Here is a 17,500-nt window from a genome sequence, read left to right on the forward strand (position 1 = left end):
CCAGGTTGAGGACATTTGTATTGTCAGCAACCAGGTTTCGGCACACTTCCATCCTATTACACCTCCAACTGCGAAGGACAGATGAACCGCGGTGGCGACTGTTGACTTTTCTTTTGCAGATGAAAATACGCACACGCGCAAACACACACGGAAAGAGAGAGAAGCAACTGTAAGGACACACACCTCACAAACTGTGCACAGCAGTCTGAATCAACAGGTGGACTGATGGGTCGGTCGGTCGGTCTGTCTGTCTGTCTGTCTGAAAAACTGCTACACCAATAACTGCCCCTAATTCACAGAGATGAATTATAGCCTGCTCTGTTTTGATATAATTCTTCTGACCTCCTCAGGAGCTATTGGCCAGTACGGTAACTTAAATCACAACATGAATCGAGATATATCAGAGTTTTTCCAGTTTCCTTTAAAGGCTCCACATAGATCCTGTATCTGAAGGGACCTTTAATATCATTTCAAAATCAGTTTTTCTTCATTGCAGCATTTCAAATCAAATCATCTTTATATATCAGCGTTTGTTACAATCAAAACTTGTCTCTAGGTGCTTTACACAATCCCAGGGCCCGAGCCCCAACAAGCAACAGTGGCAGGAAAGCTCCCCTTTAAGAGGAAGAAACCTTGAGCAGGACCAGACTCATATAGAGGGACCCTCCTGCTGATGCGGGGCTGGTTTGTAATGAATGGTAACGCACTGTGTCACGTCCTGTTTCTACTGTAGAGATCTTTGGTGCAGGGTGTGTGTTTGGTTCATTTGAAGTTAAGTACTCGGGCAATTCTAGTTACTTGCCTACTAAAATTCAAATTACTCAAATACTTGACTTGATATTCTGGTCTGCTGAATGCTCAGTATTATAACGAGTATTGGCATTAGCATGGATTGAACATCTGTTTCACCCAGTGTTTCACTCTGTGTCTGCTCAGTGCTTATTAGCTTATTTATGGCTCTGGAGGTGAGACTCAGTGTTTGAGGAATGGTTCTGCAGTTTGGAGTTATCCAAAGTTGGGTCCAGTTGTATCAAGGACAAAGTAGCTTCTGTGGAGCTGCCTAGCATAGCTACAGCTAGCAATCGGCCAGCCAGGGTGGCTAGGTGATGATTCACAGGACATGTGGCCCAAACCAAAGGCCCACGGTGCACCAACAACCAACCAACTGTTAAACATCAGATCTCTTTTGTGTAAATCCATGTTAGTGCACAACCTGATAGCTGATCATCACTTTGATTTACTGAGGCCTAGAGGCTCAGTATGTTGGCTTGAATGAATCAACCGCTCCTACCCTTCTTAATTATCATATACCTTGTGGAACTGGACTAGGAGGGGCAGTGGCAGCAATCTCTCACTCTAATTCATTAATTTACCCTAAACCCAAACATGTCTCCAGTTCGTTTGAAAGCCTGACTCTTGGCACCACTCGTCTAAACTGGGGGGCAGAAAAGCCAGTTCTGTTTGTACTGTAGTGGTATATCGGCCTGCTGCTAGGCTACATTCACAGTTCCTGTCTGAGTTCTCCAACTTCTTATCTAACTGGGTGTTCAGAAAAGAGTTAATCCCTCCCTGCCCAGCCCACCATCAGTCGGAGGGTTCCCCAATCATATGTGCCCGGTCCTGCTCTAGGTTTCATCCTGTTAAAGCGAAAGTTTTCCTTCTACTTTTGCTTGTTGGCGGGTCAGGCCCTGGGATTCTGTAAAGTGCATAAAGACAAGTTTGATTGTAACAATAAATAAAGATGATTTGATTTGATACCATTATTATTAAATTGTATGCAGCATATTTTGAAAGCCCGTCGTTCATGGATATAAACATACACATGCCCAAACCTCCACCTGCTTATCCCTCTATTACCTCCCACAGGTTACAGCATTTAATGCCCTGCTAACAAGATTGAAAGAGAACCATGTAATCACATTTTTCAAGCGTAATCACATAATCCTGTCCACACAGAACCATTACACATAATGTCAGCATATTGTTTGAGGACAAACATCCACTCAGAGAGACTATCTCAATTCCACCATGCTGCATTCCATGCAAGATGATAAAATGAAGACTGGGCACAGATTTTAATGCTTATGAAAGAGTCCCAATGTTGGGAGAATAATTTTCTGTAATTGCTCCCTTGCTGAGGTCTGTTGAATGATAGACATCCCAGGTATGGCCGCTGGGCCGTGCTGTATCGGCTTCGCATTGATTGACGTCTGAAGGACAGCAAGTGTCTGTGTAGGTGGATGTGTCATACCTGTGTGTCAGTGGGAGACCTAATACCGTCGACCATTTTCTAGGATTAAGATGTGGGCCCACTGAATTGTCTGCTTTATTTGAACAATGATAACATTTATGGTCTTGTCCCAATGCTTCAAAAGGGACCACAAGGTAATTGTATAGTCACACAAATGTAGGTACAGTAATAAACAAACACAATAAATTGTAGTTTGATTATTTACTTTGTCATAAAATGTATTAAGGTAAAACAGATAGGCCAAAGCCTCACAAGCCTCTGCATGTTCATGTTAAGGGAAGTTTTATAAGTTGTTACAGAAAAAATAAAGTCTAAAAAGACATTCTGCAGGGTAATTCTTGAAAGAATTAGCCTGTTCTGCGCTTTGTCATTTATTTTGTTGCTTTAAGAAACTTGTGTAAAGCCAGGGAGAACCTAATGTGGGATTAAAACATATTTATGTATGCAGTAAGTGTTGCAAAGTGTTACACTCCTGTCTATAATCAAGCTCCTGTGCCTGTTTTAATGCTTGGCTCTGTGTGCACGCAGAGAAAAGCTCAAAGATATTAATGGGCGGTAGTGATTCCCCCAAAAGCTCCTGTATAAACAAGGACTCATTTCTCTGGACGTCACACTGAACCAATGAGGTGTCAGTGAAATAGGACACAATGCCTTTTTTACATTTAGAAGGAAATTCCACAAAATGAGTCATTAAATGGGACATGAAAGAACCAATACAAATAGTAGTACTTTGACTTTGTTAACAACAATGTAATTAGGGATGAGTTGGTGTCACCATTCCATGGCCAGATAAGTGATGGCCTCCGCTTCATTTTAACCAAGATCAGGGCTCACAACTATTGACGTAGGCGCCAGTTCATTTTTCAAATACTCAGCAGTGGAAATGGGGCCATACAAAGTGGCACAAAGCAAAGTACCAATGAGAGAAAGCAGTTTAAAAAAAAAGAAAAGACAAACACTATCCCTCACCCTAATAAACCATAAATAATCTGGCTCAAGAGGTTAACAGGTTAACAGGTCCATTTTGCCATATTTTAACATCATGCTGGTTGGTTGTGGTTGTGTGCTTTTCTTCTAAAAAGAAACACTAGTGGCTATTTCATATGGACCCGCACAACTAAACACAACTAAACACTGCAGCCACAATCACAAAGCAGACAAACTAAACACTTTACTGTCTGAATAATGTGAATAACACAGCAATTCCGAACTGGAATCATCAATCTCTGATTTCACTTTACATTATGGGATTCAAGGGAAACATACAGCTGGCCAGCAAACAAAGGTTCCTCTTGCTTTATCATTTGTTAATCCAATTAAATAAAAGCTGCTACAAATCCATTGGCTGCATTTGAAGATCAAACATTTTTGAGCTGTTGCCAGGTAACCAAATGAAATCCCTTTGAGACAACAGGTGGGATATAATAGCTTTCAAAGATGCCATTAAAAGCAGTATTTATTGGGGAAATCAGTGACTCTGACATACTGAAGATCTGATCATTTGGAAAAAAGGACACTTCTGAGCTTGTTCCTTCTTCCTCTTGAAAGATTCTCCATCCTTGCTGCTTGCCGTCATTACCACTGAGATTTATATAACAAAGGATGACTACTTACTGCTGTCTTCATGGATCATGACCTGCAGACCCAGTGGAAATCGCTCCCCTGGCTGCTTGAGATATCTGCCACCATTCAGCACATCAAGTGAATATTCCATAAACAGATGTACTCCTGTGGTTTGTGCTTGCACTAGAACGCATGACAAACAAAAGATTACTGTGGGTTTAGGCCTTTGTTTATTTATGCCATGTCAATATAGGAATGGCAGTCATCAAGAATCCTCTTTGATTCACCTGCCAGGCAGCCATGGGAAACCACGGGAAGACTGAACGCTTATGTAGTCTAAGGAGTTTTACAATAGGCTGTTTATTTATATTGGTCTATGTGTAAAGCTGTTTACACCCCTGCATGTGTGCTTTCATACCCGTTGGAAATATCTTTGTGAGTCATACAGTATGTGTCTGTGTGTCTTTATCCACCCACAGCAGTACAGGCTGCGGAGTCCTGCTATAGCGATCTGTGGTTAATGTCTTCTTTTAGACAGCAGGTGAGCATGTGTGTGTGAGTGTGTCTGTGTACATGTGTGTATGAGCTCAACCGGTCTGGTCTCAGAGTTAGTGAAGGAAGCCAGTGTCATGGCCCGGAGATGGATCTCTCCTGAGGGATCAGATAAATAAGGAAAAAAAATCTTTGAAAAAGGGTTATGCAGCTGTTTCCAAAGGAGAAGTCAACATCGTGGTGGCTTTGCATTCCACAGGCAGAAGATAGAAAGATCTCCCTCTGTGATAGAGTTTAGGAAGTCAATTTTCCCTCCTTCTCACTGTGTATTCAACACTTTCTTTTCCGTGTCTGCCCATTCCCCTCTTGACTACTACATTTACCCTATCGTCACTTCTCCGTCAGCCTTTGTTTCCGCTCAGCGCGACTTCCTTTGGAGCGCTCACTGCAGCTATCATGCTTTAAACCTAAGTACAGGCAAAGGGTCTGATCCACTGATAAATCAGGTGGGGGCTGGCTTTGATGCCCATGGGCTGACTTACCTACAAGATCTAGTGCTTGTTTTACACAGAGGCACAGCTCCAAACACAGGGCTGGTAACCAGAGACCTTCTGATCCAAAAAGCAGGTGGACTGATCGGGAGAAAAAGAAACTGTATTGCTAATGCTACTGTCCTCAATGTCAGCATAATCTTCTTGGGGTTGTGTGACTGGAACAGTGTAAAGATACAACAATCAATCATCTCAGAGAATAAGGGCAAATGATCTCCAAATAGTTTCTATGCTTATCATATATTTTTTAATAAAACATATTCAATCACAGCAAGTAAAAGAATATTTTATTACACCATTCCACATTCTTTATATATCGTTTTTGATTGCCATGTGCATTTCTGCTTGATTTAAAGACCGTTTCCTTGTGGCTCAAAAACATCAGACTGGAGATTTAAACACGGTATTTAGCAGACTGGTTCATGGAAAGTATCCATCGAGGAGGAAGGACGGGCAGAGTTTCCTGCTGCATATCCTCAGTGATAAAGCCTCACAGCAATGGGATACATTTTTCTTATGAGAGAACTTTAGTCAAAGAGTTAAAGTTGCACCATTTTGGACATGAATAGCACAAATTTTGTTCAAATTTTGTTCCTGGCTGTTATAGGAATCATGTAAGTGTGCAAGAAAATGAAAGGAACTTATAAACACAAACAAGGTCTACTTTTTTAAGATGACTGAGTCACTATTGGACATGTCTTGCCCCCTTTCCTCCTCTGTGGTCTTTTTCTCATCTCACTCCTCCCTGCCTTTGCCCATTTCTCCTTTTTCCAACTCTTCTCCTGTCAGTATCGTGTTTGGAAAGTCAGTCCGCAGGTCAGCCTAAAGTTCATAAATTAGTCAGCGGTGGCGTGGTTGAAAGGGAGGCTACTTGCTCGGGAGGCTCAGCAGCATTTACACCCATATGGGGCCTTTTTTCTCTTTGCAGAGCGAGGCTGTTTTTTCAGGCACGTCCTCTTACAATGACAACATGCATACATCACATACTTGTGTCTCAGATGGTAACAAGCTGGTAACAAGAAGGATGGTTCCTCAGATAAGACACAAGTCTTAAATCGCCAACTTCTATTATTAGAGACGCGTAATGGTGTTACACTGAAAGTTGCACATGAAAGTTGGGATGAATTTATCGAGATAATAGCGGATAATTTTATTACAAACCTATTTACAAACCTTTTAATGACATCATGTCCATATAAATGAGAATATACAGCCTTCTTTAACTTCACTAAAGGCTTTAAATTGGCTTATTTTAACTGCCAAACATTATTTGGGTGTTGCTCTTTCCTTTCCTTCTGCCCTCCTCTCTCCACGGGGTAGTAAAGATAAATCTCCGCAGGCTTCTCCTTGGCTTCAATAATGTGACAGCGGGAATGTTTACTGTGACATTTATGCCATTCCTGTTGGCCGCACTCATCTTCATTACCAGGCTGAGCCTCTCCTGGAGAGCACACAACAAGATCGTTATGGTAATGGCTGAATTACTAGGCCCACGAGGACATGCCAAGTCAGAGTTCAATGGTTCACAGGTTCATGTGTATAAGGTCGGTGGAGAATAAATTCAACACATTGACCAGCTTTAACCTCAATCCCAGCGTACTGAAAGTAAACTCAAATGCGCTGCCATACAGATTTAAATGTTTCCATGAAGACTTTGATGAGGCAAATAAGGTGCAAAAACTCTGGAGTCAGGTGCAAGGACAAACCCAGTGGGACCACACAAGGAAATGGAAAGTGATGCTGGTTGCTGGTAAACCAGTGATAGAGGAAAATTACAATAGATGACCGTAAGGTTTATGAATTAGCACCTAATATAATTTGTTACCACAGTGCTTCAATGCGTTATGGAAGAATTTGTGGAATGTGATTTTACACTCCATATATTTTGGACCTTGGTAAATATTTCAGTTATCAAACTAACAGTATGTGAACAGCTAAGCAGACGCAGCACTTTAAATTATTCTTTAATATGCATTTATGTGCTTGTATATGTGCCTCTAATTTGTTTTACTGCATATCTAATCCATTATACCATGGATAGACCAGTTTGCATGTATGGTTCTGTCTCTCTTTCACATATTCAGATGTTACAGACACAGCTTTGCACTAAGGAACAAGACCAGGTTAATGATCTGCTTCCCTCATAGACCCTTTCACAGAGGAGGTGAGAGCTTTACAACACTTTACAGCAAAGCAGATCAGGAGTAAAAAGTATCACGTATTCTTTTACGGCTAATGTAAACTCGTGTTTTGTCTCACTTGTTTCAAGCACTTAGCGACACTGGCAGAGGTTACCTGAACCACTAACATGGAGGACTGCACTTGTGAGTTTTAGAGGAAAGATTAAACAAGTAAACCTTGAAGGGCACAATAACTCTTTAGTCGTATTAAAACTTCAATTAGTTTCGTCTCATTCGTTGCTGGATTAGCAGCAGCATACAGTGTTTCTGAATGATTTTTACTGAGCTTGATTAAGAATAAGGCTTAATTATAATTAAAAATGAGCCTTAAATCATTGACTATTCACTTAGTCCCATAGACTTTTTGATAGGTGAAGGAAAGGATGGCAGCATATCGACCCATTTGTGACTGGGCACTTCTCCCGCAGCAAGTCACCTCATTTATGGTGAAAAGAACCGACGTGTGAAAGGACAGTGAACTGCAATAGAATAAATATCAGAAATTCCTCTGTGTCTGCACCCTGATTATTCCTGATAAATGAGAGCAGAGGGGGTGCAATCAGATTTTCCACCAGGGTTATCAGCCCTTTTCAATAGATTGTTACCAGCCGCGAGGCAGCCTCGCCTCACCTCCTTATCTCGTCACACTCCTCCATCCCACTCTCAACTGGAATGTCAAGTGATGGTCAGAGATGACACAAAGATAAGAAGAAAGCAAGATGTGTAACCAAGAATGGTGCTTATCTCCAAGTCCGCTGAGGTCCTGGCAGAAGTGTAAGAGTAAGTTGCAGGAAAAGGTATCATCGAGGTAGGGGGAGGTGTGTGACAGAGAGGGCTTCAAGTCTAAATAGAATGTTTGCTCATAATCTGCCAACCTACGTGTTGCTCAGGAGTGTGTGTGTGTGTGTGTGTGTGTGGGGGGGGGGGGATGCTTATCTCTACCAAGAGAAAAAAAATGTGATTGCATTATTATTTTTTTTATGTTTGTTGTAGGCTTGGAGTAAAAAGTAGAGGACAACAAAAGCTGTTATTTAAGACCGAATCATTTCTATCCCTGACCCACCAAGGAACAGTGGCTGTGAATTATCTGACTATGACAAACTACGACATCACAAATCTATGTTGGCTAGTTCTTGTTTGTTTTTTTATTTAAATGGTGGCAAAATTATAAGTCCTTTTTAAGATATATTTCTGATATTCCTTGTTCCACTTCTGTCTAATTCGATATGCTGAATGTAGATTTTAAATAGCAGGTGTTTCTTTATTCTGCTCTAATCTGAGGAACTTTGCAGGAAGAATTTCAAGGTTTACTAAAGTTCCTAAAGCTCCCCTGAGCATCAAGCAACGGACTCTTTGATCGAAGCCAACCAATGACGTGATGTTGGTGGTGTTGAGAGATGTGATTCACTGCAGAGGAAGTGGCTTAGCTGGGTTTAAGCGTTAAGAAATGTACCCAGGCATCATAAGACAGGGCAAACAGCAGTTAATAAGGGCATTGCATTTGAGAATAGGCCCAGGTTTGTCTAGATCCCACTAATCTCCAGAAAAGCCACTTTTAAAGCCTCTGGTTTGTTTGCCTTTATAGCGTGGGAGGTAGGCTGGTAGAAATGTTAACTGTTGACATAGCGAAGAGGTGCAGCGACAGCTCAGCCTTAACCATCCAAGTGACTGTATGGAGGAGAGGCAGAAGGAGAAGAAACCAAGAGCAGTCATGATGACCAAAAACTGTATTAAAGGTTAAAATAATTTAAATGTATTTGCGTTACAGAAGATATTGTGGAAGTAGAAACCACTTAAACAATCTCCAAAATTAAGAAAAACATTCATTTCTGTGTGGTCATTGGAGCCACTGTTGTACCTACATGATTAGTCAAAAAGCAAAGTACCTGCCTTTAAAGACAGACAGACAGACAGACAGACAGACAGACAGACAGACAGACAGACAGACAGACAGACAGGCAGGCAGGCAGGCAGGCAGGCAGGCAGGCAGGCAGGCAGACAGACAGACAGACAGACAGACAGACAGATAGATAGATAGCATCAGCACTACAGTATTAGAGGTCTGTGGCTGAAGGGGATGGCAACCTAATCCCCAAGTCGCCCCAGAAATCAGAGGAATTGTTAAAACATGCACAGAACCCATTTAATCAAAGTAGAGGACCAGATGTGCAACAACATGGGAGTGTAAAGCCCATCTTCTAAAGCACAGGACGACCACAACCACTGACACAGTAATGTTTAAACTGACACACACACACACGCACACACATATTGCAGGGATGAAAGTTCTACTGTCATCAGGATGCCTTTAGTTCCCACAGTGAGTGACATTCCATCTGGATTTAAGCCCCCTTGTCCGCCAGTCCAGCACCTCTGTTTATCTTCAGGCACTCTGTTTAGACTCTCCCAGTAAACACTGAGAACTGCTCATGGATGGAAGGCCATTTAGCTTTCATGTTCCAAGTCGTTATGATGAAAGTATCCCTCTTCCTCTTCACTGGAGCTAATTAAGGACAAATCCACTGGAGAAACACAAACACTGGGACATACAGAAACCGTGTCTTGCTGCGCTTGAGGTCAACAGCCGAAACAAGGCTTTTATATACAAATTCCAGTGGAGGCGATGGATGTCTGGGATCTAAGCTGCACGGTTTAGAGATGACACACTGGGAGACCGAGCACATGGGTCGGCCAGTAAACCAGACGTATAATGGGAAAAATATACAGACAGAACATGTTGGTGTTCTTTTTTCCTGTTTGAGTATTTAACATGTGTCGTGGCTTGTGTGGGTTTAGTTTAATTAGGGAGATTGTTGACTATTGTTTCCATGAACTATGAGCGTCTGGTGTGTAAATATAGTGGGCTCCCCTCACCCCATCTCCACCAAACACCTGTTCATCCTTCAAACTTCTTACCTCAGTGAGAGATTAGGGGACGAGCACTGAATATATACATGCAACATGATGGCTATCAGTTAATCTTACCTAGATTGACGAAGCTCATTACCATATCTGCATCATTAAGAAAGGCAGTTTCTTGGTATGTGGCCAGAGGAAGACTCTGGGTCGTAGAATGATACCTGCTCAGTTTTACTTCCACTGGGATCTTCTCTTCCCCAGATATGGTGTTGTATAAATCCAACATAAAGAGCGGAGCGGAATTGTACTTTCCTTGTGACAGATTTGGTTTTGGTCTGTGTGGAAGTCCAAGGATGGACAGGATCTCCTTCTGCATCTCCCTCTTCTCGTGCGTCCGTAGCCGCCGGTGGATGAAACCTAGGTGCATTTCGTTGTTTCCATCCAGTGAATAATTGCTCCCCGTGACGAGGAATGTGCAGTAAAAAGCGCTCCACATCAATCCAACCAAGGCAAGACAGCAGTTGGTCATGGTGTTGTCCTGCTGTGCTCTCCGGAGTCCCAAATGTCTCTGAGTCGGAGCCGCAGTCACTAAATATATAGGAATATAAAGATATAATCACACGTAACGATAAGTCCCCTAGAGCGCACGGATACCTCGCAGATGAAATCCAGGGAAAAAACTCATGAATCAAGCCATTTGAAATATTTTCTGTGGAGAAATGTGCAAAACGACGTCGGTCCAGTTTTCATTTCTGATCCCCGTAGCGCGCTGTGCTGCTCCGGGATAACGCGCAACATGTGAGAGTCGATCCCGGGCACTCCGTTCTATGTCGGTCAAAACGCAGCACCTGACACAAACTGCACCAGTGGAGGAAGAACAGAAGCTAAATAAGAACTCATTTTACTTGGACGAGTATATTTATGTTCGTAAAACTAAGATTTGCCTCCGTTGCGCACTGCTAAAAAGCGCCGTCTGTACCAGCAATCACCTACTCCCGAAAGTTCTGTACGACTCCGACAAGAATCCGCAGGTTGCAGTCCACAATATCTAGTACGTGCGTTCGTCTGGTGTGCACGCGTTTTCAAAACCGCCCACACCACGCTCTCTTAGCCAGAGGTGGAGCTGGGGGGGGGGCGGCCACTTCCACCATCGCTTTTCCATATTTTGTCTGCAACAGAGTGCGCTCGCGTGGAAGAAAGAGACACATTCACGGTCCATATGAAGTTTTGACACTGCGTTCTTGCATATTTTGGAATGATTTTTTGGCATTATTCTTTAATAGAAAGAATAGAAAGCCTCCATTGGCATTACACAGACACCTTCATGGGGAATCGGTCTCTAGCTGGACCCCAACAGAAACCTAAATACCACCAGTCGGGCCACTCCACTGCATCCACGGTCCAGCTGTTGCACGGAAACAGCAGCTCAAATCCCTAATTCACAAAACTTTCCAACCTGTGGGGGATATTTTGGAATGGCATTCACTTATATTGCCCTCTCCCATCTGTCCTTCCAGACTTAGCTGTGTTATGTCTTCAGGTTCTCTTCAGATCCTGATGGTTCTGGCTGATAGTGTCCCTATCTCCACCAACCAATCCTATCTGCATGTGAGGAGTGAGAACCAGCATCAAAGCAACACATACCACATGCGCGCAGACACAAAAATATATGTTTTAAAAAAGGGAAAAGGGCCATCGCGCTTTCAGATTTTCAGCTGCTCTTTTCTGAATTTAGTGTTCAGTTTAATCACCTCCACCGACGTTCGGTGACACCCGGCATGTTTGCTTTTTAGGGAAATGACTTAAAAAGTTGTGATGGAAAACTCTGATAATGGGCCAAAGAACAGATGACTACAGTTTAGTAATGTTCCAAATTCTGCAGGGACTTTGACCAAAGGGCTTTGATCATAAAGCAAGCTACTGTTGCGAAACCTTGTATTACTATACTGTAATATACTACTGTTATAAGTCACAGTAGGTGGGGAAACGAGCTGCTTGGCAGGCTGCTTTTTTTTACTTTACTTGTGTCTTTAACATTTTGCTTGACATTAAGCAAAAGTGAGTGTGCATGTGTGCACAACTGCAGGTGATGCGTGTGTATTCTGGGTGAATTGGAAACAGCGAAGAGGAGGAAACATTAAACAGATTCCTGTCATCACAATGTCTAGACAGGACACCTCCTCACTCTAATGAGGTCTTTGTCGATCAGGATCCTTTTTTTTTCTTTTTGCTCTCAGATAGACACACTCGGTTAGAGTCTTTTATCTTCCTGAGACGTTTTTATTAACAACCATTCAAAGTTCATGCAAGAGTTCACACTGAACTATCCAAGTGCTGTTGCACTTTTTTTTTCACACTCATAAAGAGGCTTGTCTAACGTGTTGTGGAGCTCTTGTACATGGGGCTCCTTGTCCAAAAAAATTGGTTGCGAGATAAATCACTTTTTGGAAAAAAAATAAATAAAAAATTAGGCTTTAGTGTTTTTCTGAATCAGCTTATTCAGTAGCAACATTTCAATTATGTAACCTTTGTTAAACAGCTACATTTTCGCTACCATCTGATGTTATAGTGGGGCTGACTGATCCTGAGCTGTGGGAAGAACTTTCTAAAAAGTAATCCTCTTTGTCTAATGCCCAATGACATGAATCAGAGTCACACGTAAAACAAGATTTGGGTTTTTTTGAGGATACCAAACAGTTCAGTGATATAACTGATGCACACGCTTTCTCTCAGAGTACTGCGTGTATAAATGAGGAAAGGGATGATATTACCTTATGGTTTCAGTGTGGTATATGACACTAAAGCACTAAAACAGAATATACTATAACTAAATTGCAGCATCTTTGCTATAAGGAATGATCCTGTTAGCCAGTCAATATGCCTTTCCAATTGGTAGAAGGGCTCCCGATGGACCATGAGACCAAGATTTTGCCCTGTGCCTCCATCAATCAGGGGTCCTGAAAGAAGATACTCAGGTCTTAAATTGATCTTCACTATAAAGAATGGCAGTATATGATCCTTTTAAATAAAGGAGCCTGATTTGTAGTGGAACTGGAATAATAAAGCATGTGCTTTCATCTACTGATGGTTGCTTGGCTCGGCTGCATTATATACTGAATAGAACATTTAAAAATTCATAAAGAATTTTTCACATTTAGATCATTTTGTTCCTGGGAAAAATAAATCCATTGATTTACCATGGTGGTAGAAATGTAACCCATAATGCACGCTCCTTTGAGTTTTGTGAAGATAGATTATTGCTTGTGTCTCTCTGTCACACTCAAAAGAGCTTTCTGGCATCTGTCCGAGAGTCTAAAGAGCACCAGCTGCTAGTAGCATACTTTCTGCTCTTCCATGGTTCCAAGTTCTATGCCATGATCCCAAATCCTTAATTCCCCTAAGTCCTTGATTCCATCTGACCACCACTTATTAGATGCACATGTGTCAGACATGTTTTCATAACCTTGAATCCGCATGAAAGTTTCTTTTTCGCCTTCTCCTACAGTGTATTGTTGAAAAAGTGTGAACTGCTTTTTTTCCTCCATGTCATTCAAATGAATGAGACTGGAATGGCTTGAATGAATGCATGTGAGACCCATCCAAGGGCCTGCTGTGGGTTCATACACTCAGCACATATGGCACTCTGACAGACAGAAGACTGTGATTAAAGGGGACTACAATGTCAGTAAAACCCAGATTTCACTATAATTTTAAGTCCTCTATTAGAAGTAAGCATTCTACTGAACTTTGAATTGCAGACTGCCTCAACCCTCAGCATGAGGAACACAGCATACAAATATTCTAACGTCTATTTTAGAGTTCAATTATACGAACTTTGAGGTGCAAGTGTGGCTCATGTGGGTGTGAAGTTGCAGACCATTCCAGTAATAAGGGAGAAAACAACCAGTTAAAATTTGTCAAGGTTTGTGGATACTATTATGTCCACACTATGGTATTCTTGTTCTTTTTCTCGAAATAAACCACGTAGCTGTTTCTAACAGTGGAAACAGTAATTTGCCAAATTTATCTTTGGGATGAATTGCAAGCACAAAAACACTATATTGCACTTGTATTGCAACTATGTAGAGTAAACTTTCAACTTGTATTCATGATATTGGTTTGCAACACAGCGTCCAGCTGGTTCACCAACCTATCCATCACTTTGTCCTATTAGTAAAATTCTAAGGTAGTTCTAGTAAGCGGATTGTTAAATAACTTTTCTTAATTATCTTTTTTGATTCTGCTTTAATACTTCATTATTTTTGTATGGACAATTATTGTTTTCTTTTACTGTCGGAATTGAAGTGTTGGGTAAGACTAAGTAGAACCCTATAAGCTTAACTGAATACAGCAATAGCCAGAAATACTGAGAGCACATTTGAGACCAACTACAAAGCAGTAAGAGACATAACGAGACAGAGGACAAGAGAACGTTAGAGAGAGAGGGGTAGATAAAGAGTAAAGTTAACTTCTCGTCTGGCTTTGTTGTTGCCGTTGGCACCATCGCTATCAGCAAGCGGAAGGATCTCCCTCCTTATCCGCAGCTCTTGTCTCCTGCGCCTTCACCTCTTGCCCTCCATTCTGTATGATAATCTTGTCTCTAATGTGTCCCCTTTGCAGGAATTTACAAAGACCCGTGCTTGGCTCACGTGAATGGGTGCTGTGAGGTTAGCAGAATTCCCTTAAAGTAGCTTTAATTTAAAGGTATGCTAGGTCTGAGGGCTGATATGGAAAGTAACTTCTAATCTCTTATTCAAACCTTTATATGGGACATTTTCTAATAGTTGCCCAACTGAAAATGATCAGTGCAATATCGCACAACTAAAGGGTGGAAATTTCATCAATCATTTTCTGTAACTAGCCACATACAGTATATTGCATATGTGTCCTTAAATATGACAGTTTAAACCAAATAATTCCTGCTGATAATACATTGATTTACTATTTTCAAATGTACAGGAGCACATCACGATGTCCACGTGTAAGTGAAGCAGTTTCACTATCTTTGAGAAACTGTAGGTCTAGTTCACCTGGTTAATGTGTAGGAGAGGGTCAAACTGCTGCAGACACACAGACGAGCGCTTTAATCTAAGCATCTTAAAATGTGGTCCAAGAATTTTCTGTCAGGGTTAGACGCCTCAGTGTGTCACGTTTCACACTGAAGCGTTCTGCTCTGCTGCTGGTGCTGCTGGCATCTTCACCTCCTCAGCTGGAAATCCTCCACAATGGCATCCCATAAGGGTAACGTGGATCAGCTTGATGTGGAGCGGCAATTTCTGGATAAATCCAGAATAAAGTAGTGAAAGGGGGAAAATTACATACCCTAAGCTCCCACCCACCACACATATGTCACCCCTCTTCCCTGGCACGTGATTAAAGTAGGGGAACCAAAGCCTTCGCTAACCCTAACCCTAACCCAAACAGGCGAAGTTATTTGCTCGCTGTTTCTACCACAAGAGGGTTCTCAAGAGAGTCTGACTCTACCTTTCAGTTGTCCTTCAAATATATATTCTGAGTCATTGTGATGATTAAGACTTTTGTCCTGGGCCTTTATTAAAGGCTATTTGGACAAATTCATTATTTAACTTTGGTTCGGAAAATCCTGGGTTTTATTTCTAATTGCTGTATAAATTGACTGTGAAGCAATTTTCCAAATACCAGGGAGCCTCTGAAAGTAATTTTGTCTTCATTCAAAAGGGGTCAAAAGCAGTGCTTGGTTTAGAAGTTGGACACAACTGGCAAATGTTTTTAAGCTGGCTTGAATTGGATGTTATTCTTGGACTGGATTTGATGGGATGTGTGTGAAAATTTAGCGCCACTTGTTTTATCCAAGAGCTGAATGGGATGTTTTGTATTTTAAACAGAAGAACAGGGGAGGAAGTGTTGTAACAATCCCACATTAACTCTGCACAACCATTAAAAGAGCAAAAAAATCTTGAACTAAGTATTTCGAACAGGTTTCCTTCTCCTGCTCCAAAAGGTTGTTAAAGGTATGTTAAAAAACCAAAAATAACATCAGGGAATGAAGTCATTATGGTCAGTTTTTTTCCCTTAAAGCACTTGAAATTCACCAATTCATCAATAGTAGATCCCAGATCCATGTGATGCAACCAACTTGTCCTTCGGGCTCCCTTCTTTGCGGGGCTGTGGGGGCCCTGGAAGGGAAGCCACAGTTATGGGAGCAGACCATGTGTCCAAATGTTTGGCCCTCATCAGAGAGGTAAAATGAGTTTTCAAGTTTCCACTTTAAGACAACTTCTGCCACCTGAGCTTGACCCAAAAAGGCTTACAAAACATCACAAGGAAATAATTAATAAGACATTTAACAACTGTGCAACTCCACAGAGCTGCTCGATGTAATTGTCTCGGGTTTAATTGTTCAGTACTGGAAAAAATAAATTCTAATATTTGCTACTATGCATTTCTCTCACTAAGGTGATAGTTTATTCACTAACTATGTGAAATGTTTCACTCCAAGAGAGCTACATGGGCTTGTATGGCAACATCCACACAAGTCTTTCAGATACACTAACCACAGGCTGAGGAGCTGAGGTGTGTTAAATGAGCAAAAAACCATTTGAAAGTTGCATTTGCTGATAGAATTAGTTAATTAGAATGTTTCATTTATTGTTTGAATCATAGAAATGTTTATCTCAGTCTTGTCAGCCAACAAGATTTGAACACAAACATCATTCATCTCGTCTTGTAAAAGACATTCTGTACTTCAGCATCACTGGTGTCCAATGGTGCAGCAGCGATTCCTGTCTGTGAAGAGTCTCTGCCTTCAGAATATGGAAGAGGAGTGTTGACTGTATTTGCTTGGAGTTTCTTCAACACTTTTCACCTCTTGAGAGAATTAAAGAAGCTCCTTGGATGAGAGGTGAAACATCTTCAAGAAACTCCACTCAACTCTCTTCTTACTTTACTTTTGGTCCAAATACTTTGACCTTATGTTTTCTCTATGGCTATTCAATCTATATTTTCAGTTCTTCAAGCAGCACAAACCCAATAATCCTCTACCAATTACAGATCGATACCATTCCACTATTGTGTATTCCATTTGTGACAACTCCATGATAGAAGAGAACAAATCAGATGCTACTTTTTGACACCTTTCAGTCCATTTAAATGAAGAAGGTTCCTAATTAAAGGTGCTAGAATGGTTTGCCATTATAGGCAGCATGAGTGGGGCATATATACTTCTGCTTAGTAAAGAAAACCCGGCGCATATACAGCTGGAGATACTTCTTAAATACTATAATTGAGTCAGTGGCCAAAAACTGCCAGTAAGCTATGATGCCAAAAAAAAAAGGAAAGAGTTGTTTATGAGGAAATTGTGGGACATAAATAATATGTAAGCCCTGTTTGGTCACACACTGGAAAACTGGCAGTCACTTGCTTCCTCTTCTACTTATCAAGACTGACCAGCAGACGCTGACTTTGTAGTTAAAAGGTCACGTACATGCGGGTGTTATCGTACTATGACTCCATGGCTGCACACAAAACAAGAGGCCGGTGTGATAAGTGAGGAGAAAGTAACAAAGCATCAACTTCCTGTATGAATGCAGAGGAAGACAAAAATGGATGGACAGCCAGGAAAAAAA

At 41.4% G+C, this 17,500-nt stretch overlaps 1 protein-coding gene across 2 annotated transcripts in view; it reads right to left on the minus strand.

The window, feature by feature from the left end:
* bmp6 (bone morphogenetic protein 6) overlaps positions 1-10,974 on the minus strand; it is a 23,788-nt gene extending 12,814 nt beyond the window's left edge. The window contains exons 1-2 of one of the 2 annotated variants that reach the window (XM_029842609.1): positions 10,023-10,974; positions 3,866-3,997 (exon numbers count right to left, since the gene is read on the minus strand). In XM_029842609.1, the coding sequence (XP_029698469.1) occupies positions 3,866-3,997; positions 10,023-10,425 (535 nt within the window). In that variant the 5' untranslated portion in view covers positions 10,426-10,974. The remainder of the gene's footprint in view (positions 1-3,865; positions 3,998-10,022) is intronic. The other variant, XM_029842610.1, reaches the window with a different exon arrangement.
* Positions 10,975-17,500: the final 6,526 nt, after the last annotated feature.

The sequence above is a fragment of the Takifugu rubripes genome, chromosome 10 (genome assembly GCF_901000725.2).
Source record: "Takifugu rubripes chromosome 10, fTakRub1.2, whole genome shotgun sequence".
Lineage (NCBI taxonomy): Eukaryota > Metazoa > Chordata > Actinopteri > Tetraodontiformes > Tetraodontidae > Takifugu > Takifugu rubripes.